The 22933-nt window shown below is 38.7% G+C and overlaps 3 protein-coding genes across 7 annotated transcripts in view; 2 read left to right on the forward strand and 1 right to left on the reverse strand.

The window, feature by feature from the left end:
* snx17 (sorting nexin 17) overlaps nucleotides 1–4256 on the forward strand; it is a 38734-nt gene extending 34478 nt beyond the window's left edge. Inside the window, exons 12-15 of one of the 2 annotated variants that reach the window (XM_067417054.1) lie at nucleotides 88–165; nucleotides 559–636; nucleotides 732–773; nucleotides 2333–4256. In XM_067417054.1, the coding sequence (XP_067273155.1) occupies nucleotides 88–165; nucleotides 559–636; nucleotides 732–773; nucleotides 2333–2452 (318 nt within the window). In that variant the 3' untranslated portion in view covers nucleotides 2453–4256. The remainder of the gene's footprint in view (nucleotides 1–87; nucleotides 166–558; nucleotides 637–731; nucleotides 774–2332) is intronic. The other variant, XM_067417055.1, reaches the window with a different exon arrangement.
* Nucleotides 4257–4884: 628 nt separating this feature from the next.
* Nucleotides 4885–18389, reverse strand: znf513a (zinc finger protein 513a). Of its 3 annotated transcripts, none has more exons than XM_067417059.1 (5): nucleotides 18179–18389; nucleotides 17731–17844; nucleotides 15792–15926; nucleotides 6674–7375; nucleotides 4885–6597 (listed from the first exon to the last, which is right to left on the reverse strand). In XM_067417059.1, exons 2-5 carry the CDS (start codon nucleotides 17768–17770, stop codon nucleotides 5825–5827), a joined length of 1650 nt encoding a protein of 549 aa, XP_067273160.1. In that variant the 5' UTR covers nucleotides 17771–17844; nucleotides 18179–18389; the 3' UTR covers nucleotides 4885–5824. The 3 variants fall into 3 exon arrangements, with proteins under 3 accessions (XP_067273160.1, XP_067273158.1, XP_067273159.1); XM_067417057.1 differs by having other exon boundaries at nucleotides 4885–6603; XM_067417058.1 differs by having other exon boundaries at nucleotides 4885–6603; nucleotides 18062–18389.
* A 1219-nt stretch (nucleotides 18390–19608) lies between these two features.
* si:ch211-278j3.3 (E3 ubiquitin-protein ligase RNF19B) overlaps nucleotides 19609–22933 on the forward strand; it is a 29957-nt gene continuing 26632 nt past the window's right edge. Inside the window, exon 1 of one of the 2 annotated variants that reach the window (XM_067417061.1) lies at nucleotides 19609–19874. The gene's annotated coding sequence lies outside the window, so the exon portion shown is untranslated. The remainder of the gene's footprint in view (nucleotides 19875–22933) is intronic. The other variant, XM_067417060.1, reaches the window with a different exon arrangement.

The following is a 22933-nucleotide window of genomic DNA, read 5'->3' on the forward strand; positions in this document are numbered from 1 at the left end:
TCAGTACAAAATCAATCGTCAGAAAATGCTACAAGTGATCACTGAGGTTAGACCACTGGACTAAGGGACTTTTTGTTTTTTCCCCAGGCCATCATGATGAGTATCTGTCTGCAGTCTATGGTGGATGAGCTAATGGTGAAGAAATCTGGCGGAAGCATTAAAAAGGTCACTTGGTCTATGTTTGCTTACTTGTAAAGACCTGACAAATATCTGTTGGAATATCTTACAGTTGGGTGATGTGTCTGTGTTTTAGTTTTTGTCACGTGGAACCGGCATGATAAACCCTTTTAGGATAATATGCTTAATGTGGCATATGTGAAATTGGATTTTCAATTAAATGAATCTGTCAAAAGCACTGCAAAAAAACGCCATGAAATTGGTTTCAGTGCAAAACAACTATTTTTTGTTGTTGTTTTCAATTTATTGCACTTTAATAAAAAACGAATCCTGCACAATAAGACAAGGAATGTGTTTTATGAGGACAAATGTGGCAATGTTCATTTGAAGAGCATTCTCGCCCTCTTTTTCTCTAAGTTTGTGATTGTGATGTGTTTCCAGCAGATGCAGAAGAAGCGACTGAACGGCACGTTCCAGCGGTCTGACAGTCAGCAAGCTGTGAAGTCTCCTCCATTACTGGTGGGCATGGAGGTTTCAGCTAATATAGAACAGCTCTACTTTTGATATGGAACATGTACCATTGTTAATATGTGATTTGCATGAATATTTTTTAGGATTCCCCTGATCCCAGCTGTGAACAAGTAGTCAAACTCTCTGTGAGTTTTTTTCATTTCCTTATTATCAACTTGCAATGTAAATATCTTATACACACACACATATTTGTTTTTGTGAAATGTGGGGACATTCCATAGGTGTAATAGAAAATACAGTTTAAACAGTATAAAAACTATCTCCTTACACTGCCCCTGCTCCTAAACTTACCCATCACAGGAAACATTCTGCATTTTTACTTTCTCAAAAAAAAAAAAAAAAAAACTAATTCGGTATGATTTATAAGCATTTTGAAAAATAGGGACATGGGAAATGTTCTCGTATTTCACTCTCTCCTTGTCATACCTATGTCATTATACACATTTGTGTCCTGATATTTCACAAAAACAACCACACACACACACACACACACATACAGAGAAAGACTCTCCGTCCAAAAAAAGTTGCTTTTTGGATTTAAAATGGCAATTGAGTCACTGATTGGACCATTATTGCAGTGATTTTTATGTTTCTAGCATGTTGTATGTTTGCCAATACGTCTTCCAACCCTAATTGATGGAGTGTGTAGCTTTTCATTTCTAAAACAACCATGCAGGAAGACACATCATGGCTGTATTACAGGATGACCGTATCAAGATTCATCAGGCTCAAATTGTGAAGGATAGTTGCGAGGGAGAATGAAGAATAATTTTCACACAGTTCAGACCTTAAATTAATTGAAAGGCTTTGCCTCAATTTTTGGTCCAGATCTTATATTGACAAAGACTTTCAATTTATGTGTGAAAATGAAAATGAAAATGTGAGGTGCCAATTCATGTGTGAAAATGATTCTAAACATACAACATGCTAGAAACATAAAAATCACTGCAATAATGATCCAATCATGTATTCTCAAGCATTTGCCAATTTAAAACCAAAAAGCAACTTTTTTTTCTCCGTGTATATATGTATATGTATGTCTCTGATGAGCCAAAACATTATGACCAGTCACAGGTGAAGCCACATATTAAGATCTGGCTAGATTAGATGGTAAGCAAACAATCAGCTCTCGGAATCAATGTGTTGGATGCAGGAGAAAAGGGAATGATATAAAGATTTGAGTGACTATGACAAGGGCAAACAGAAGGTCTACTGTTGCAAAAGTCGCATCAAATTTTAATGATAGTTATGGGAGGAATGTGTCAATACATAGTGCATCACACTCTGCTGCGTATGGTGCTGTGAAGCTGCAGACCAATCAGAGCACCTGTGATGACCCGTGTCCACCGCCGAAAGAGCGCACAAGCATTAGAAATGGACCTTGGGGCAGTAGAAAAGGGTTGCCTGGTCCGATGAGTCCCGTTTTCCTTTACATCACATAGATGGCCATGTATGTGTTTACCTGGTGAAGTGATGATTGCACCAGGATGCACTGTGGGACGACGACAATTTTAGTACTTTTTTGTTACTAGCACTTTTTTAAATGTAATTTTTAGTAGGCCTACTATTTAAACTTCGTTTTTTCATCTAATATTTATATTTTATGTTTTTAACACAAACTAACAACACATTTTTAAATAGTTAACAAAAACCTCCTGTTCTCTTTATTTTTTTATTTCCACAGACCAAGCTGTCTTCTGTCTCCCTGAGAGGACTTAGTTCTTCCAACTCGGCCAGTGACATCAGTGGCAATGATTTCCATGGAAACTATGCTTTCGAAGGAATAGGGGACGATGACCTGTGATGGAGTCATCCTCTTAGACTGGACTGAAGGAGTCGGATTCATTTAGCGGTTTCTCTGCGTGGAGTGTAGTTATAGATGCCCAGTTCTGCAATATTGTAACCCCTTTCTGAAAGCATCACATTAAGGGTCTAAGAAATGGCCTATGAAGTCTCTCATTTGTTTTATGAGAGGCCTCAGATTCAGTGCTCACTCAAAGTAACAAAAATTGGATAATTTCAGATTTTAGGCATAATTAGAGATTTCAAAGGTTGAATTAATAGAGGGTTACATAGGCACCTCAGGGCAAGTTACTGCATTCAGGAAAGATGTTCATTTAGGCTGTGATCAAAGTGAATCGTACTTCCTTAGTAGAGACACAAAACTGTGCTTTTCCTCTCATGTCATCATCTTGCAGGCACAAATTCCTGTCATCTCATTTTCTCTTGCTCCTAAACTGTAGTTGCCTATTCGAGCAAGGGCCATACCAGCAAATTGTGTTATGTTCCTTATAAAATCTATTGAGATTATTATTTAATAGAGAAGTGGTCCGCTTCGCGTCGTGCAGTGTGCCAATGTTGCTCAACCTGTTGTGTGGTAGCGACCTATAGCTTGGTAGATCTCCCTGTTTTTTTTCAGGAGAGGTAATCTTGCAGCTAACTCGACTTGATGCCTACTGCATATTCATTGCATAACCTAGATGAAATTGTGGCCTGTTTGTTCTCTGCCTTACGCTGATTCAACCGCCTTACATTTCAACTTGTCAAAATGAAAATAAAATGTAGCGCCGGACACAAGTTCTCTCACTCTGGCCTCGGCTGTGTCCCGAATCTCGCTTCAGCAGGCCCACTTGCACTAGCTGAACCAGTTTTTTTTTTTTTTTTTTGCACAGTATTAAGAAAGGTAGATGGCTTTAGGTATTTATTGAGAGAATAACTGTGGGGAAACATCCTGGAACATTCGCGAAACGTTTGTCATTGTTCTTTTCTTTTTTTGCGTTTTGTCTGTGTTCTGTTATTCGAACCAATATATTAAAAAGGTTTGTCATAAATGCCAAAATTATAATTTACTAAAGCATTTTGCACAAAAAAGTAAATTCATGGTAATGTCACTTTTATAAATGTACATGCAATTTAAAAAAAGTATTCTGAATATTTACTAATACCTGTATTATCTTTAGTATATTACAAACAAGTACAGTTGATCAAATATAATCCAGGCTGTATAAAAAATAAATACTAACATTTATCTGTTTACAAAATTGTAGAAAAAGAAGGGTTTACAAATTTCACATTTAAATTTCAGTGATTGTCTTTGTCTTTATTTTGAAGAATATCATTCGAGACTTTCCTTCTTCATTTATATATGCATACATACATATAAAATCCATTTTGTATTTTACTAAATACATTGTGGCAATCATCTCAGAGGACTGTGATCACATGGTGCTTGGGAAATGGCTGCATTTCACATTTATGCTGGGGTTTTGACTGCATTGATAGTCATACTGAACAAAATGTCCATATCCTTCATTCCAGATGATTCCCCCATGTGCAGAATGTTTAATGCGCGAAGGTTGTTTTCATTTTGTCATACTTTGGGCTGTATGTCTGATTTTTTTTTTTAACTGATGACTGTATTTTGTGATTACCATGTTCCATATGTTCACCAGCAGCAGCAGCATCATCTAGGATGAAAAGGGTAAACCGTTTGTACTCTTAAATCTTGTACATCTCTCATAAACCTAATGAGCATGATTTATTTTAAATCCAAGAATGGGAACTAGAGCCTTCTGGGTTTCAATAAATTTAGGTGCCAAACAATGCTATTCTTGTGTGTGAGTTTTCTCTTTGGTTTGATAACACTTGCATGATGGGTATTTCAGCATGTCAGATTATCACAGGGGTGAACATGACTTTTCATGATTTTTTCGAGGGGTGGGGGGGGGGTTCTCTCAAGGGAGAACCTGGAGATGCTGCATTTATTTTTTTCCCGCATGCACACCAGATGCATTGACTCATGACTAGCTAGTGAGTAAAATCCCATACAGGAAACCTACCACAAAAGGTGCAGGGTAAAAAGAAACACCATGTAGCAGGAACTGTAGCTTTTTGACCTTCTATAAGGTGAATCATCATTCAAAGATCAAATTGTCAAATTTCCTTTTTATGTAAGCTTTGGGCTCAAAACAGGCTCAAACTGATTCTCACAATCTTACAGCATAAAGATCACTGCAAGAGTTGTTGGTGCTCTGGTGCCGCCCGGGGCTATGTCTTCATTAGCATGTGTGGCGGTGCTGTTTCGCAGAAGAGCGTGGGGGGGATTACAGCTCTCATTATGAAAGTGTGAGGATTACATACTGCCTGTCTCAGCATCTTAATCACATCCTGCTGGTCTACTAGTAACTTCAGCTCTGACTGAAAGATGACAAGTGAGACAAAGAAGTGAAGCAAGTCTCAACACAAACTGTTTTATTTGAGGATATTTAAGGCATTAATGAAACCACTGCATAATAACATGAAAACACTCAAGCACCGCACACCTACAATATTCTTGGCAACCTTAAGGTTTAACTGCATAATAGGGTTAACTTTTACCGTCGTCCTTCAGTATAGCTAACAATGCCACGGGTGGCAAGTACATGCCAAACATTCCTCGGAGATAAAAAATCACATACAAAAATAAAAGCTCTATGTTCAGCATGACACATAAATCCACTATGCTTCAAGTAAACTCAGACAAATGCCATTTTTCACAGTCAATAAAATACACACAACAATAAAAGGCAACACGATCCCCCAGAATTATTAAGAGCAAAAACAAGATGATCAAAGATCACAACATAATGCTCATCTGTGAAGGCATTTTCACCAGTATGGTTGAGAAGATGGAAAAATGATCTATTAAGTGCATGCAACTTTGTGCCAGGCCTAAAGAGCAACTTCCGATGGCAGTGGTGCAGTAGTGTCTGTTTGGCACTGATAAATGAACCACAATCAGGCTCAGGATGCTCTTAGAGAGCTTTGGGTAACACAAACATTTTGCCTTGTTCAAAGGCATTAATCAGGAATGTCCGATCCTGCTCCTGGAGGACCACCTTCCTGCAGAGTTTAGTGTCAACCAGCTCCCACAAACACACCAGGAAGTTTGGAAAAATCCTTGATTAGCTGGTTCATGTGTTTATTTAGTCTGCGGGAAGGTTGGACTTCCAGGGGAAGGATTGGACAACCCCTACATTAGGACATTCAGGTATCTGTCTTTCATGTTGTGCATGACTTCATGTAGCAGCTTGTGAACAATTCCAAAAATAATTCTGGCCACACAAAAAAAAGATGAACAACAAACAAAGCTTACAGTAAAATCTCATATGAACGACTCTCTTGCAAGAAGAAGAGGCTACTCCTCTTCCTCGTCCTCAACCTCTTCCTCATTTTCAGGCATCTGCACTTTAACCCAGCCGTCTGTAGTCAGGCTGTGCTTCTTCTGGTGTCGTTTGTAGTTGTCCCAGTGGCCAGTGGTGTAGCCACACTCTTGGCACTTATGGGGCTTCTCGCCCGTGTGGCGCAACATGTGCCTCTTCAGGTTCATACTCTGATTGCAGCTGTAGTTGCAAATTGTACACTGAAATGGTTTGGCGCCCGAATGCACCCGTTGGTGCCTCTTGAGATTAGCCAGGTTTCCGCAGGCATAGTCACACAGGTGGCACTTGTAGGGTTTCTCGCCGGTGTGCACTCGGTGGTGCCGCTTTAGGTTGTCGAAGTGGGCGGAGGCGTAGTCGCACTGTGGGCACTTGTATGGCTTCTCTCCGCTGTGGGTCTTCATGTGGCGTGCCAGGTGGTTTGGGTAGTGGGTGAGGAAAGGGCAGGCAGCACAGGTGTAGACCTTGTCCCCTCGCTCAGCGGGGCATCCGGCTGTGTCCTTAGTCAGCATCTCCAGGGTGCACTTGGCGCAGATCTGGGCAGAGGATCCGTCCTCGTCATCCAGGACCATGCCGCACAGACGACAAGTGAAGGGGAAGAACATGTGGGGTAAGGCGGCAGGTTCAGAAGGAGCCTGTCCTGACTGCAACACTCCGGTCGATGACTGCTGTGCAAGTCTGAGGTCATCAAAGTTCTGCAAGTAGTTCCCATCTCTTCCCACGCGGGGACGTGAGACAGACTGCACAGCGCCTGCAACTGAAGGACATTGAATTAAAACTCTTTGTAAAACTCTGTTCAATGTAGGACAAAGCAGAACCTTGCTTACCTTCAGTGGGGGCGGGAGCGGGAGCCGCTTCCTTTTCCTTCTGACCCACGGTAGTGTGATTTAAACAGTTGCCACTGACAGGCTGAGTGGCACTCTGACCAGGGCTTACGGCTACATGCATGCGCTGGTGCCTCTTCAGGTTCCCTAAGGAACTGCACGCAAAAGTGCAGTGATTGCATTTATAGGGCTTCTCTCCGGTGTGTATGCGCAAGTGCCTTTGCAGGTTTACAAGTTGTGCCGATGCATAGGAGCACAGCGGACACCCGTATGGCTTTTCGCCGTTGTGTGTCTTCATGTGCCTCTTAACGTGGTTAGTGTAGCGTGAAGTGAAACCGCAGAGCGTGCATGAGTGAAGCTTCAGGGAGCCATCCTCGCCACCAGCGCCCTCGTTCCCTCCCCCTCCAGACTCCACTTGTAAGCCTAAGCCCGCGCAGAGCTTCCTGTCCACAACGCCGTCCGCATTCTCTTTGCAGCAGCGCATGCAGTAGGGCCCCACCAAGTCCATACCGGGTCCCAGGGGGTCTTCCAGGAGCTGACCACAGCCCCTGCAAGAGAGGTAAGAGGGAAAGGCAGACTCAGAAACCCTCTCTTCACGCTCGCTTTCGGTTGCGCGGAGGTCGTCAGCGTCACTCTCCATACTGAGGCGGCTGAAGGGGGAGCTCTCCTCGTCTCCCAGGGGGAAGCCAGGCAGACTGATGTCAGCTGTACAGGACCACAGCAGGACACTGCATTACATTATGCAGCTGTATAGATATGTTTTCTGCAATCTGAGACAGTGTGCAAGCATTCAAATACAACAGAAACACTATTTCAGTATCTGTAATATGTATAAGTTCCTAAATGGTTTAGGAAAACCTCTCATGAAAGATCATATGAATCTATAATTGTCTTAAAAGTACAACTACAATGAAAGTACAAATTCTGCACAGAATATCAACAGCTGAGGTAAATATTTTGAAAAATATTTTCTCGCATTTATACTTACCCCCTGAGCCAGTGCACAAATGTTAAGTAAATTCCAATAGAAACTATTCAAAGTTGGTACTCCAACAAAACACAAGACTACAATGTTTCTTCTCACTGCGTTTCTGTGAAACGTTTTCCTTCTGCAAGCGTTGTCCTCATGCACATGCTCTGTGTAGAAATGTGTGAGTCTGAAGTCTGAACGGGCCTTTATATCGCCCGTTTCAGAAACCCCAGGTGGATGATTACCCAGACTAATGATAATGATGATGACTATAATGGTCCTACTGATGATGATGAGGGGGAGATGATGATGATGATGATGATGATGATGATGATGATGATGATGATGATGATGATGATGATGATGATGATGATGATGATGATGATGGAAACTATGATAAAGACCCTGAGAGGAGATGATGATGATGATGATGATGATGATGACTAAATGCCTTATTATAATGTGTCCTTGATGGTGATGACTGTCTTGATGACCCTTATATAATAGCAGTGGCACACTGTATTTTTTTTTCTTCTGATTTGCCATTTTGAAATAGTATGTTCTTTCAAAATGCCAAAACCAGTATAATTTTCCAGGACGGTAGGCTCCCTTCTCCCATCTGTACATGAAAGATCTGCTTGCTGACAGACAAAATGCAGCACGATTGCATAATAGCGCTAACATCAGTCTTTGTAGTTAATGTCCATTCCCACATTGAGCACATATGGCCCTTTATGAATGCCAGCAATATATCATCTAAAGCAGTGTGGTTCTCCAACCTGTCCTGGAGGACCACCAGCCCTGCACATTTTGTATGTCTCCCTATATCCGACACACCCATTTCAGGTCTTGAAGTCTCTACTAATGAGCTTATTGAGTAGAATTAGGTGTTAGATGAGGGAGACATACAAAATGTGCAGGGCTAGTGGTCCTCCAGGACAGGTTTGAGAACCACTGATCTAAAGCATGTTTTAAATCCTCAGGATGTGTCCGTATCCATCATATAATATTCATAGTCAATTATTTAAAGGCACATTATGTAATTTTTACCGCTAGAGGGTGCTTGTTCAAACCAAAGCCATAGCTTTATGACACATTGATTCACAGGATCATTCAGGCAGAACTCATATTCATAGATGAGTTAATGTATTAAAGATTTATTAGCGTTACTTTAGTATGAAGCAGAGTTGAGCGTAATGAGGCCACTGGAGCGAGTGCTAATGAGAGAAAAGGGGCGATACACGGCTCGAGAGCAGTGGGGCTTTTATTATACCGCAGATGAACGCTTCTTCCGGTCGTGTGTGTGGTAACGCAGAGCTGTTTTATCATATTACATATACATTTGAGTGTCTTGAAAGTTATGTTATAATGCTTTTCTGTGCGTTTGTTCAGTGGCTACTATGAGACACACGTATGAAGGTAAATTAATGCTTTAAGAATCGCAAGCGCAGGGTAAGATTTGTGAAAGTGTACATTAGATTGCAAGCATAAATTAAATTTGCATGCGCAAGATACGTTTTGTAAAGGTGTAAATTGCCTTTCTAGTGTAAGAAAAAAAAAAATTGCAGCCTTTTACGGTTATTCGTGAGTGTAAATCATCTATTGTGAAACTGCAGCTTCATGTTAATGCAAAATAAATATGATCTGTATTCTTCTGACTTCCATTTTTCTGCGCTTACCCTTTTGACACGTTTCTTTCGCCAAAATACGGCCAAAAGCATTGCACGCCAGTGAACATCGATTTGCAAGTGAAAACAACGGCGTCAGGAAATGCGAAATAGATTGACCGTGTAAAACCAACCTTTGTGTGAAAAATAAACTGTTGCAAATGTCTAAATGACTTGTGTGTGCGTAGGGCAAAAAAGGCTCCCGAAATAAACCCATTTGTACAGTTCCGTCTTTCTTTTAGCTGCGCTTACAGTTTTGGCACAATTCTGTCACTGACTGAGTTTTACAAGCGCGAGGAGGAAGGCGGGTCCACCTTCTTCTGGAGCCAATCAAATGAGCTGCTTCCTTACTCTCGAGTTAATCTTATCTGATTGGTTCAAGAAAACCCTCAGATGCAAGAACCACACGAACGTAATTAGTTGACCTCAGACAACAGTATAAAAAAAATAGAATGTACAATTCCTGAAGGAATTGTGAGAGGTGCTTGCAAAGTGGCAAAATTCAGGGCCCTGTTGCTAAGGTGTGTTGAGGCGGTTGCTAAGGTATTCTGGTTGGTTGCTAGGCATTTGTTCGGGTATTCTTGGTGGTTGCTAGGTTGTTGCTAGGGTGTTCTATGTGGTTGCTAGGGTGTTGCTAAACAATTGCTAGGGTATTCTGGATGGTTGCTAGGCAGTTGCTAGGGTATTCTGGGTGGTTGCTAGGCGTTTGCTAGGGTGTTCTAGGTGGTTGCGAGGCGGTTGCTAGAGTATTTTGGGTGGTTGTTAGGTGGTTGCTAAGGTGTTCTAGGTGGTTGCTAAGGTGTTGCTCTGTGGTTTGCTAAGGTACTCCGGGTGGTTGCTAGGCGGTTGCTAAGGTGTTATGGGTGGTTGCTAGGGTGTTCTGATTGGTTGCTAGGGTGTTGCTAGGCGGTTGCTAAAGTATTCCAGGCGATTGCTGGGCAGTTGCTCTTGTGTTCTGGGTGGTTGCTAGGCAGTTGGTAGGGTGTTGGAGGTGGTTGCTATGGCGTTGCTATGTGGTTGCTAGGGTATTCTGGGTGGTTGCTATGGAGTGGCAGCATCCAATAATGATACCCCCAAATCACCTTGCCAGTTTAAATTATATAAACCAACCCCCATGTCTCTATGATGTTCTAATGTAGAGAGCTAAATGGTTGCTAGGGTACTCTGTTTGATTGCTATGGAGTGGCTTGGCAGCATCCCATAATGATACCCCAAAAGCTTCTTGCCAGTATGAATGATATAAACCAACCCCCATTCTTCAATGAAATTCAGATGTGAAGATATCCACCATACATTTGGGTTGCTAGGGTGCTTGATAATGGTTGCTAGGCCGTGGCTAGGAAGTGTTGAAGGTTATATGTGATTGGCTGTTGATGCCCTGAATCAAACAAACCCACCCTTATGTTTCTATGACACTTCTATCCAAAGATACCCCTTTGATCTCTTTCAATTGAAGTCTATGGGATCGGTTGTTAGGGAGCTTTAAACGGTTGCTAGGGCGTGGCTTAATAGCGTTGAGATGTGTGTCCTGACAGATCCTGTCAGCCTCTTCAAATGTCATATAAGGGACGAGTTTCTACGAAATCCTCGCTCTGAGCTATGAGTCGTTAAAATTTTTCGCAATGAAATGTCTATGGGATTTTTTTCGCTACTTTTTTCGCCCCTGGGGACCCCTGATCCCTTAGAAGAGATATAGCACACCATTCCCGATTAGGCCGCACATTTTGACATCACAACTATGGGTCTGTGACAAAATCTGTGGGAGGAGTAGCGCCGCCGAAATGTTGTGTGGAATAATAATAAGTATGGTGGAGAACAATAGTGATGCTTCGTTCGCAAGCACCACTAATAAAACAAGCCAGTTCATGACAGCTTTAAACAATAAGACTAACTGAGTTGATCTGTATAACAATGACTTGTTTTCTGTCAATGATGTTTTTTATGATGTTTCCTGGGGTACACGTCTAATGTTAGAATGCTTTTTACATCAAAAATTGTCATAATTTATAAATAAAACGATTTCTCCTAGCGCTCTTTTTGAAGGGGCGTGACTGCTGTGAGAGTTCAGCGTTAACGCCCACTGCTGTGATTGGCTAACGTCTTTCCATTTGAAATAGCTAAGTATTACTCTCTCGTTTAGTGCGTTTTTACTATTACAGTTCATGGTTAACTAATTGTGAAAAGTGTTGCATTACATTTCATCTATAGCATTATATTTCGATCTATAACATTACATTTAGATCTGTGGCATTATATTTAGATCTATATTAAGATCGTGGTGTGAAAGGTTGCAGTGATGATCATTGTAGCCGATCACACACGTTGAGCTCATGAAAGCAGTGATCTCATCATTGCAGCTCAGTTTCTGTACACAAGCTTTCATCATAACTAACAGTGCCAACGTGATAGTTAAGAGATTCGTTATTTAAAACGGGAGTCACTGATTAACGCGTCACTGATACCATCAAGCTGTTTGATTGACAGCTTCAGCGCGCACTGCTCAAGCGATTGCAAATGGAGCTTTCTTCGTTCATTTTTTTATTAGAATTTAATCACCGTTAAATAATAGATTATTTTCATCCTACTAAGAGAAACAACGGAAGCTGACATTTAGTCACTGGTTTGATTTACTGACAGAAAAATAACTTCTGACTGTAGCCCATTTTAGCCAATAAATTAAAAAAATAAAACGAGTAATTGCGACTTTTTCTCTCACAATTGCGAGTTATGAAGTCAGAATTCTGAAATATAAACTCGCAATTGCGTGATAGTCACAATTCTGATTGAGAAAAGTCAGAATTGTTACTTTATATCACGCAATTTCGAGTTTTTGAGAAAAAAAGTCAGAATAGTGATTTTATATTGTTTTCGAATTTATATTGTTTTTATATTGTTGTTGTGTTTTAACGATATAGTGAATTTATACCGTTTTATAGTTTTTTCTCAGAATTCTGACTTTATACCACGCATTTGTAACTTTATAACTCAGAATTCTGAGATAAAAAGTCGCAATTACTTCTTTTTTTTATTTAGTGGCAGAAACGGGCTTCCGTACATTACTGTTGAGCCCTGGCACTGCACAATATTTTGTAATCCTCTATAGCATGTTTATTGCTTGGTAGCTCGATCTGGTTTAACACTAGGCCTATGTTACATGCGCGAATCGGTGGACGGGGCTAAACAGGCAGTGATGAAGTAGGCGTTGATCTTCTTCTGCAGGGGCGGTGTTTCACCACAAGCTGACTCACAAGGAACTTTTCAGCTCTGAAACTTAAAGGATATTCTTATATCACAATTAACTTTTATATATTAAAGGCTGAATGAAAAGTTGATTTCTCAATTCATGAACCCTTTAAAACATTATATTAAAGGGGTGATGAATTGAGGAATCAACTTTTCCTTGAGCTTTTGATATATAAAATGTCATGGTAATATAAGATTATCCGTTTCAGAGCTGAAAAGTTCCTTGTTAGTCAAAGAAAAGCTGTTATAGACACCAGGCTCAACAAACGGTTCTTTGCTTCTACTGACGTCAGTGCGCGACGAAACACCGCCTCTATGAGCACATGTAATTCAGTAGCCCCGCCCACCGACTCATGGAGGGCTCGTGCTAGCAGCTGGTCAACAACAATACATCGAGGAATATTAAGATATTGCATTATTCCTTGTTGTGGAAGAAAACAGTCGCTGCATAAGCTTCCTTCTGATCCTAATATTAGGAATGAGTGGTTGAACTTTATTTTAATGAAGTTCCAGCTCACATGGGGAAGACATGTTCAATGCGGAATCCTTCATAAAAAAATCTCCGGCCGATGCTGGATTTGGATCTGACAAGAATGGTGCAACACACCATGTGAGTAAAACATGTTTGGATGTGTGATAGAATTGCATTGTTATAGATCGTTTTGCTTATGTGTACGTGTCTAACAGAAACATACCTCAGCCCGCTGGACTCAGACACATTTGGGCCAGGGCTCACAAAGCCCGACAGGCCGATGAATCTCTTATTCCGATCTCGTTCTGCTATTCTCTCTCAGTTTCTCATTGCGGGCGCCAAACTTGTATGTGTGTGCATGCAGTTCGCGCTTATATCTTCCGATCTTGTGGGCTATGTGTAATATAAAAATAATAGTCCAATCAATCGCGGGTCAGTGAGAAATAAATAATTGCGCTTGTTTGATAAAGACGTTTACGAGCCCAGGGCCGGCTCTGACCAATTTGCTGCCCTACTCAAGATTTTACTTGGTGCCCCTTGTATCAAGGTTTTTATATGTTGGTTGTTTTTATAATTAAAAAAAAAAATACACACACACAAACACACATGTCTGGTTCACTATCTTTTTGGGGACTCTCCATAGACGTAATGGTTTTTATACCGTGCAAAGTGTATTTTCTATCCCCTTACACTGCCCCTGCCCCTTAACCTACCCATCACACACACACACACACACACACACACACACACACACACACACACACACACACACACACACACACACACACACACACACAGCCCCTAAACCTACCCATCACAGGAAACTTTCTGCATTTTTACTTTCTCAAAAAAACTCATCCTGTTTGATTTATAAGCCTTTTGAAAAGTGGGGACCGCTGGCTGGTTCCCACAGTGTAGGTGATCTCAGGTTTTTGCTATCCATATGGGGACATTTGGTCCCCACGATGTAATACAAACAAGGACACACACACACACACACACACACACACAGACACACACACACACACACACACACACACACGCATACAAAAATGTGTGTGTGTATGTATGTATGTATATATCATACATTGGTATTGATGCTGCCCACTAAACTATGCATGCTCATGTTTTCACCATGAATTAAACATTTTAAGAAATTTTTATATTTAGTGTGCATTTTATTTTATTTTTTAGCTATTTTAGATAAACCTGTATATAAATATTACTAATTTCAGAAAATAAATTTAAAAAACACCATATCCCCTTACAATTGCACAACTGAGCAAAAAAATAAGGCTATTAAAAAAATGATATATGTTTATAAACAATTGACATGATTTTTTACAGATTGTAATCACCCAGAACAGTTAAAGTTAAAGGTAAAAATAACTGGAATTAATTAGCAAACAGTCATATTTAGATAATGCATTTAGATAAACTGTTCATTCATTTCATCACTTTACCCATTCATTTGTCTTTATCCCCTTATTCCTTATCTTTCCTGTATCAGAGGGTTTCGGTCTTTTTGACACATTGGCCATCCGTCATAAATAAATAGGCAATTTTCTCTTGTCTGGCGCGAACGAACAAGCACATTAAAACGAAAGCATTCCTGTCTGTTAGATGCGCGAGAGGTGACGCGACAACAAATTCCCATTCCCTGATCGCGCGTTCAATACACTCTAAAGCACTCGCTGGGCAGGAGGAGATTGATGCGGTGGTCTGGGAAGAGTCAGGGGAATTATTTAAGGTTTTTATTTTGGTAATATTTTGAATTAATATTAATAAAAAGTAGTAGTAATAAAACCGAAAAAATCACTCATTTTGGCGCCCCTATGGACGAGTGGCGCCCCTAGCATTTGCCTATTCCGGCTATGCCACGGGCCGGGCCCTGTAAGAGCCCTGTGATCGAGAGAATCATTCTGGTTGCCGCTTCTCCCTCATTATCTCCTCTCCTTCATGTGAACTGACAGTGGAGCTTCAGCTCATTAAATATGCAAATATTATCCAATCCTAGCCGTGGGCGTTTACTTCCAAGTCTTCAGTGCTGCACGCCCATCAAAACCCAGCGTTTTGGAGAGAGCCTCAAAACCAGTGTAGAATATAGCCTATTACTTATTAGTTATGATGTTTTTGAATGTAAAAACCACACGAACGTCATTAGTTGACCTCAAACAACAGTATCATTTTTTTTTTTAAAGACAGTTCATGACACCTTTAAAGCATATTTTGTGTTTTTGGAAATCAACAGTAGCGCAGGTACAATGTTGTGATACACAGACACGGTTCGTGTACTGGTTAAAATAGCTGATTTCTCTGGATTTAAACGTACAGTCAGTACACAAGTCAACAAAATATATAACATTGCTCTAGTAATTTTTTTTTTTTTTTAAGATTTTAATTCAAATATCTTACATATTGTGCCTTTCAGTACTTTTCTAGAAACTTATTAAAAAATTTAAAAGTTTTTTTTTAAGTTCAGTTTTTTAAATAATATATATATATATTTGTTTTTTTTTTGTTTTTTACTAGAAATGTATGTTAAATTCTATAACATATTATTGTACAATTCCTAAATATTTCCAGATTTTCAATGACGGTGGGAACCCTGTAATAAGAACTAGTTTCCAAAATGTGGTCTTTGAAATAGAAAAAAAATATTTTCCTAGCATGAGAACTGGCACAATTCTCATTCAAACAGTGGTGCAGATTAAAATTTGAACAACAAGAACACGTCCCTACCAAAGTCGGGAAACTTAAGTAACTCACCTGAGAACTTTTCAAGGCCTATGATCTTGTTGTCATTGTCAGGATCTGAGAATTCGAGTTCTTGTCCCAGGAGAAAGTCGCTCTCAAAGGTAAGGCTTGCTGGACGTACAGTGCCTAAACCATCTTCAGAATCCACTGAAAGCAAAGGGTCATGGTTAAATACAGCAACAACGGCGTCTATTGGAAGAAGATCATGCAACTTGACCTATGTATATTTGTATGTGAGCCCTTTCTGTCCTTGCCTCTGTGATAATGCCTGTTGATGTTAAGTATGCAATATACTACAATTGTATTTCATTTTTTATGATATATTTTATTCTTTATTTTATGTTATCAGCTATTAAATTAAATTGGTACTAAGGCCCTATGAAACTCATTCAGCTGCTGTAAAATTCATAAGAAGAATACTGAATCTTCAATTTATTGTACAAAAAAGATTAATAGGAAACTGCACACCAACTTGTGGGATCATGTTCATTTGTAACAATTACAAATGAATCAACTAATCAACTCTCATCATTTTGGCCCTGTGGAATAAGGGCCACATTTAATAATAATAATTTAAAATATATATATATATATATATAATAATAATAATAAAAAAATATTAATAATAAAAAATAATAATAATAATTTATATATATATATATATATATATATATATATATATATATATATATATATATATATATATATATATATATAAAACACAAATAACATTTATTATTATTATTATACTTTTTTTACACTCTGATTGGTTTATTTCATTTCTCATTTCAGCCAAGTCACAATTTATGTATTGTTTAATAAAATTCTGGGGTTAAAATTTAATTTTCTGGAGACAATGATCGGCTCCAATTAAATATTTTTATACGTTTTTTTGTGTTTTTTTTCTTCATAATTTACAGTTATGAAAAAATTACAGCTTGATTGGAAATACAATAACATCTGTGAAATCTTAATTTTAGATCAAGTTAGTTCATATTTCATTTTCTCACAACAGCGAGATGATCTTAGCTTTTTAAACTGTAATGGATTTTCATATGTTGTTACAAGTATAAAAAAATAAAAAACTACTATACATGAAAATAGTAAAGATAAATGAAGAAGGCAATGTAAAATGTTTCCAAGACAGTTTTAATGTGACCTTTATTTAACAAAAAAGGAAAATAAGGAGCCCATTATGCAGTACTGACTCTGGCTTTACTGTAGATTTACTGCCATCTACTGGGCGACATTGAAAATACTGACCACTTTTTTAAAGAAGAAAATAACAAACAATGAACAAACAATAATTTAGCAGCAAGTTATGTTTACACTAAAGCAATTAAAATATTATGAAATTATTTACCATGACAGTCTAAATCTAAAATTACTTTTTACACGGTGCAAATGGCTAAATGCAGCCTTCTTCACAATCTAATACAAACACAGAAATAACTCCTAGTTTTGTTAGTCACATAATACACTTTAAGACACCGTATACACAGCATATGTGTATCCAAACTCATCAGAAGAATCCTGTCTGACACCTGGAAGCACAATTCAAAATCAAGATAATCAAAACAGATGGCAGTGTGGAATTATTTTATTTATTAGTTTCAGTGAGACTTGACAAAATACTAACCATGTAATTATAATTTATTATAATTATATTTAGTTTATAATTATATTACAAACGAATTATAATACTCTAACCACACAGTCTAGATGTCTCTGTTATTACTTAAACATTTAGGAGAATTTGGCTAAATATGTCATAGTTTACTTTATTTATAGTTTGTAGCATTCTAGTCTATTATATTCTAGTTTATTACAAGGAAAAGACCACATGACCAGTTTTATAATCTTTCTGTGAATTAGTTAACACTTACAACAACAAAAAACGCATGTGAGAGCAACGAAGCACATCGTTTAGCCGACAAAGAAAGCAGCTTACACTTGACAGGTTGTGGATTCTGCTGTTTTCTTCTTGGCATCTTCCAGTCAGCCTTTTTATTTGTAACCTCCTCTGGATTCCCTCGTAAATAATCAACTCATTCTCCAAAGTAGCCTTTGAAAGCATTGAAAAAGACAGACGTTACTGTAATGACATGCACGTCAACATAACCTCTATAACAGATACACGGCGCATTTAAGAGCTAACGTGCTAATCTTACAGTGTCATTTAACACAAATAAGACTGGCGTTATTTATAGAACATACAAGATATTTTAAACTCGTAGTGCGACAGAATGCATGTCTGTATTCGTGGTGTAGGCTACACGTACTGAATTGCATGACTCTTTCCGCCCAGTCTCTGCGTTTATTCTGTCGATATGTAACACACAAATCTAAACACTGAACTCCAGCTATATTGTCAAGCTCAGCAGATGTCATAAATATACCTGCTCCTTCTGCCTGACACGTCAAATAACAGTTCCCGTCGAGGCAAAACAGCGGCGTCTGACGGTGCACTAAAGCTCACGGTCCGCCATTCCATAACACAGCGACCACAAAGAAAGGCAATTAATGCTCTTTTTTCATAACTTAATTGATTTCCAAATTGCCATTGTATACATTTTTCTTCCGCTACGTTGCGTATATCCGTTTCCTCGGTTACGCGTTTCCGGGTACGTTGCAGCCTTTCTATTTTTTACATTTCTTTTTTTATGGAATATATCTAAAATAATGCTTTATCTTAGATATATTATAAATATCCCATAAACATGCTGTTTATATTTATATAAAGAAAAATAGATTCATTTCTAGCGCATTTGATTCATATGGACACAATAACAAATAATAGTTCTTACTTAAACACTATTATTATTTTAATAATATAATAATATAATATTATGAATACAACAACGATCAATATTATCATTTTTCATTCTTTACTATTCGTATAATCCTTTATTTTAGCTAGGTTATATTATAAATATTCCGTAAACATACCTAGTGTTAGCCTATATATGTTTTTATTTTTTATAATTAATTTCTAGCGCATTTGATTCATTTGGACCTATAACTAATAATTATTCTTATTGATTATTAGGCTAGGCCTATTTTATAACAACATTAGCAGCAACATTATATTATATTATATTATATTATATTATATTATATTATATTATATTATATTATATTATATTATATGTCTACTCTATGTTATAGCCTATTATAGCTAATATATTATTATACAACACCGATCAATATTATAATATTTTCTTTCTTTACTATTCATATAATCATTTATTTTAGCAATATTATAAACATTCCATAAGTGTAATTTGTTTTTATTATTCATTTATAGTGCATTTGATAGGCCTAGACGTATATGCCTAATATCTAATTATTATAAACATAATTATTTTTATTGCTTATTAGGCTATAACATTAGCAGAAACATTATATTATGAATACAACTATATTATATTTATATTATATTAGAATACCGTATAGCAAGTAGGCTAGCCTACATATCAACTTGGCCTATATAATATAATATAATATAATATAATATAATATAATATAATATAATATAATATAAGATAATATAATATAGTTGTTGTATTCATAATATAATGTTGCTGCTAATGTTATAGCCTATTAAGCAATGTTATATATATATATATATATATATATATATATATATATATATATATATATATATATATATATATATATATATATTTTTTTTTTTTTTTTTTTTTTTTTTTTTTTTTTTTTTGAGGTAGAGATCGTTGTTTCAGGTATGTTATTAACATATGGCATAAAATGTGTTTCGTTATTGAATGAAGTAAGTGATTTTTACGTCATCCCATCACTGCAGTAGCAGCTCTCCCGCCGGCCATTGCAAGCTCTCAAGCAGCAGAGGCGCAGCCGGTGTGCCGAGGAGGGAACCTCGCGGTTCAAGGGGATCTCCTCGCCAACGTCATGGGGCCATTCTTGGACCACAGGGTCCAGAAAAACGCTCGAAGACACCAAATAGGCGACGTTTTACAGCAGTGGGAGGAGCCGCGAGAGCTTGCGCGTCCTCAGCCGCTCAGTGGGAGGAGCCAACCAACCGATGGTGCTGAGCTGATAACGCACTGAGCGGAGGTAAGAGGCTGATTTCATTAAATTATTGTGCGCTATCTTTTGAACAGAAGATGATTTTGTCTTCTGCCTTACAGTATCATACGCTGCATTTGAACATAAAAGTGTATTATTTGGCAGGGGCGAACTGTAATACGTAATAACCTTGCCACTCCCTGCAGTGCTGTGATGCCCTGGTCAGACCTTCTGATTAATTAATAATACACACTCTGTTCGTAGACAACGAATTTCAGTCAATAGAATTTAAGGACCGTTTAAAGGGCAAATGTCCGCTCAAACAAAAGGGCTTTAGTTCAAGTTATTATGTTGATATTACATATAAGGATTCGTACTGTATACCATAAAGTAACAGTTGGTGTGAATGTCGTTCTTGGCCCTAAAGTGGAGGTGTGTCCTCCTCATATAACGTCCTAAACGGCATCGCCACTATGCTTTTCTTATGAGAGTTATTCAGGGTATTAATGGGATCCCCTCCCTCTTCAAAATATGGAACTGTAAACAGAGATATGATAGCATTGCGCAGGCTTTTGATATTTTGGTTTGCCAAGTTGTTGCCCAACTTTGCTTAATGTGGTTAAACAAAAAAACAAACAAAACAAAAAATACCGTTGAGTGCATGTCCAGGAATAGTCCAGGGAACCAAGTGAAAAAAAAACACACTAAAGCCAATCCAAAGATCTCAGCCACAGGATTTTGCTCTATGGCCAGAGAAGCTATAATACACATTTGAGCTTTGTATCATCATTGAGGTCCACTGGCACTGCATTATGCATGATAAAAGTATTTATTTTCCATGTGTGCAAGAGGAATAATATAAGAGTATAATGGAGGCTGTGGGGCTCCAAAGCTTGTTTAATACATTACATGATATATTAAATTATTTCATGGGTGCATTTAGACTGTTCTGATTGCTTATCATTGATTCCCACAGCCACGTTGCTTGTCCCCTATGTCCAAATGCACCCATGAAATATCTATCTATTATAATATCTATTATAATCATATAAGCGTTTATATTCACGCTCCAAGCTTGATCCAGTGCATTTTAAAACCCTGCTTGTGTGAGTGTTGAATGACCTTGATATTATAGGTCCTCTTTATTGGTTTCTGTTCTGTTGAGTGATGAAGCATGCAGTCAAAGGCAAGACTCAGACCCTCACATTAATTACGTAATGCTGCCAGAGGGGGCTGATGTTGCTTATCTGAGAAGATCACAATATTGATCTTTGGCAGATCTTGGCTTTTTTGGCCCGTGGGATTTAATGTTTTTCTCTATTAAACAAAACCATGTTTTAGTCATTTTAGTACTTTAACTGCTCTTATTTCATTTAGTTGCCATAACAACATTACTAAGTTTCAAAGACAGATATGCATGTTCATGTTTAAAACGATGGAACATGATGTTCTTAAGTAATGAGGTTATCTATCTGATATGGAGTCAGGTGCATCAGTGTCCATCTTCATATCTGGCTCTCTATAACAGTGTTTCTTTCTGAGGAGAGTACCATTAACAATTTAAAGTGCCCCCCATCCCCCACATCGAATCCTCTGAATCCTTCAGGGGAAAAAGAATCAGTCTGGACTATTTTTCGTCTGTCTGGCATCTCCTTCTAGCCTAGAAATCTAGACGCACCCTAGCGGCAGCAAATCTAATCTGCCGCGAGTGTCGTCTAGCAACTCTCAATACACTTCTGAGCTGTAAACGCCAAACTCTTGCCGGGCCAATCACATCGTGTATAGAGTCGGTGGGCGGGGCCATAATGACGACGGCTGAGTTGCGTTTGCGTGCTACTAGTAAACACAGAAACTTGCGAACGGCGGTTTTTTCGAATCAGCTTTGACCACGACTCTGGAAGACTTGGAGTTAAGCTTTTCTCTGAGAAAAGAACAAAGAACGGCACTGAAGTCATTCTTAAAAAGGGAAGATGTGTTCGGAGTTTTGCCGACCGGATACGGCGAATGTTTAAAGGGGGGATGAAACACTCAGTTTCAGTCAATCTCATGTCAATCTTGAGTACCTATAGAGTAGTATTGCATCCTTCATATCTCCGAAAAGTCTTTAGTTTTATTATATTTATAAAAGAAATATGGGCTGTACCGAGTCTTTCCGGAAAAAAACGAGCGCTTGGAGGCGTATCGTGTGGACGAATGCGAACAAAGCGCTGACGTCCTCAAGCGTGGAGAAACTCATGGCTATCGAGCTCAGCTAATAGATATATGATCCAGAATCATTCGAAGGCTGAAATGAATTGAACAGGAGAAACAGCAACAGCAGGACGTCCGTCTCTGAGGTATGTACTGTATTTAGTGGCCTGTCAACATTTGTGTGTCTTTACTCGCAGTTTATGAGGACATGATTCGGTTTATGGACTATTGTATGCGACTAAACCTTAGCAGTAGCAAGCAAAACGGTTTTGCACGTCAGACTAGTGTAACTTTATGCATAGAACAACAATGGAGTCCGTTAGCGCATTTGAATGACGAAGCACGCGATCGTGTCGTTTACTGATGTTTACTCATGCGACGGTAGCCAACAGCACAGACATTTGAAGCAGTTTTACTCACCGGCTGCTTCCAAAGCAGGACCGAACCTTTATCACTGGGACCGCTCCGTCAAAAACACACTTCTTTGGTATGATTTGGTAAAGTCCTGAGTGCAGTGAACGGTGGAGATCCACTTTTGCGACACGACTGAAGAGATGTTGTGAAGCTTCCCGTCATTTCTGCGTTCAAATCGGTTCAAATGCAGCGCTGCCTTCCCGGAATGCTGTGCTGAAGCGTTGAAGTCACCCATAGGAATAAAGTGGAGCACGGCGCCTGGATCGACTGGATCTGCACCTGAGAGAGTGTTTACAGGCGTGCATTTCCTCTCTCGCTCTAGTCACGCGCGCGCGCACCCTACCGGGAGAAGAGCCTGTACGGCCCATACAAGGACCTTCCTATTAACGTCAACCCGACCCATACTCAAAAAAAAACTCTCTGAAACTTGTGAGAAACCGGAAGGGGTATTTTTAACACAGAAATACTCCATCAAACGTCCAACATTAGTTTTTTAAACTTTG

The sequence above is a fragment of the Pseudorasbora parva genome, chromosome 15, assembly GCF_024679245.1.
Source record: "Pseudorasbora parva isolate DD20220531a chromosome 15, ASM2467924v1, whole genome shotgun sequence".
Lineage (NCBI taxonomy): Eukaryota > Metazoa > Chordata > Actinopteri > Cypriniformes > Gobionidae > Pseudorasbora > Pseudorasbora parva.

Bases quoted from the DNA above. Each gene is read 5' to 3' on its own strand.
- znf513a (XM_067417057.1), bottom strand. From the start codon at position 17,770: ATGCCAAGAAGAAAACAGCAGAATCCACAACCTGTCAAGT. The intron at 15,927-17,730 runs GTAAGCTGCTTT...CTTTGCTTTCAG, and splicing joins GAATCCACAACCTGTCAAGT to TGGATTCTGAAGATGGTTTA. The intron at 6,604-6,673 runs GTAAGCAAGGTT...AATGTCCTTCAG, and splicing joins CGCTCCCGCCCCCACTGAAG to TTGCAGGCGCTGTGCAGTCT.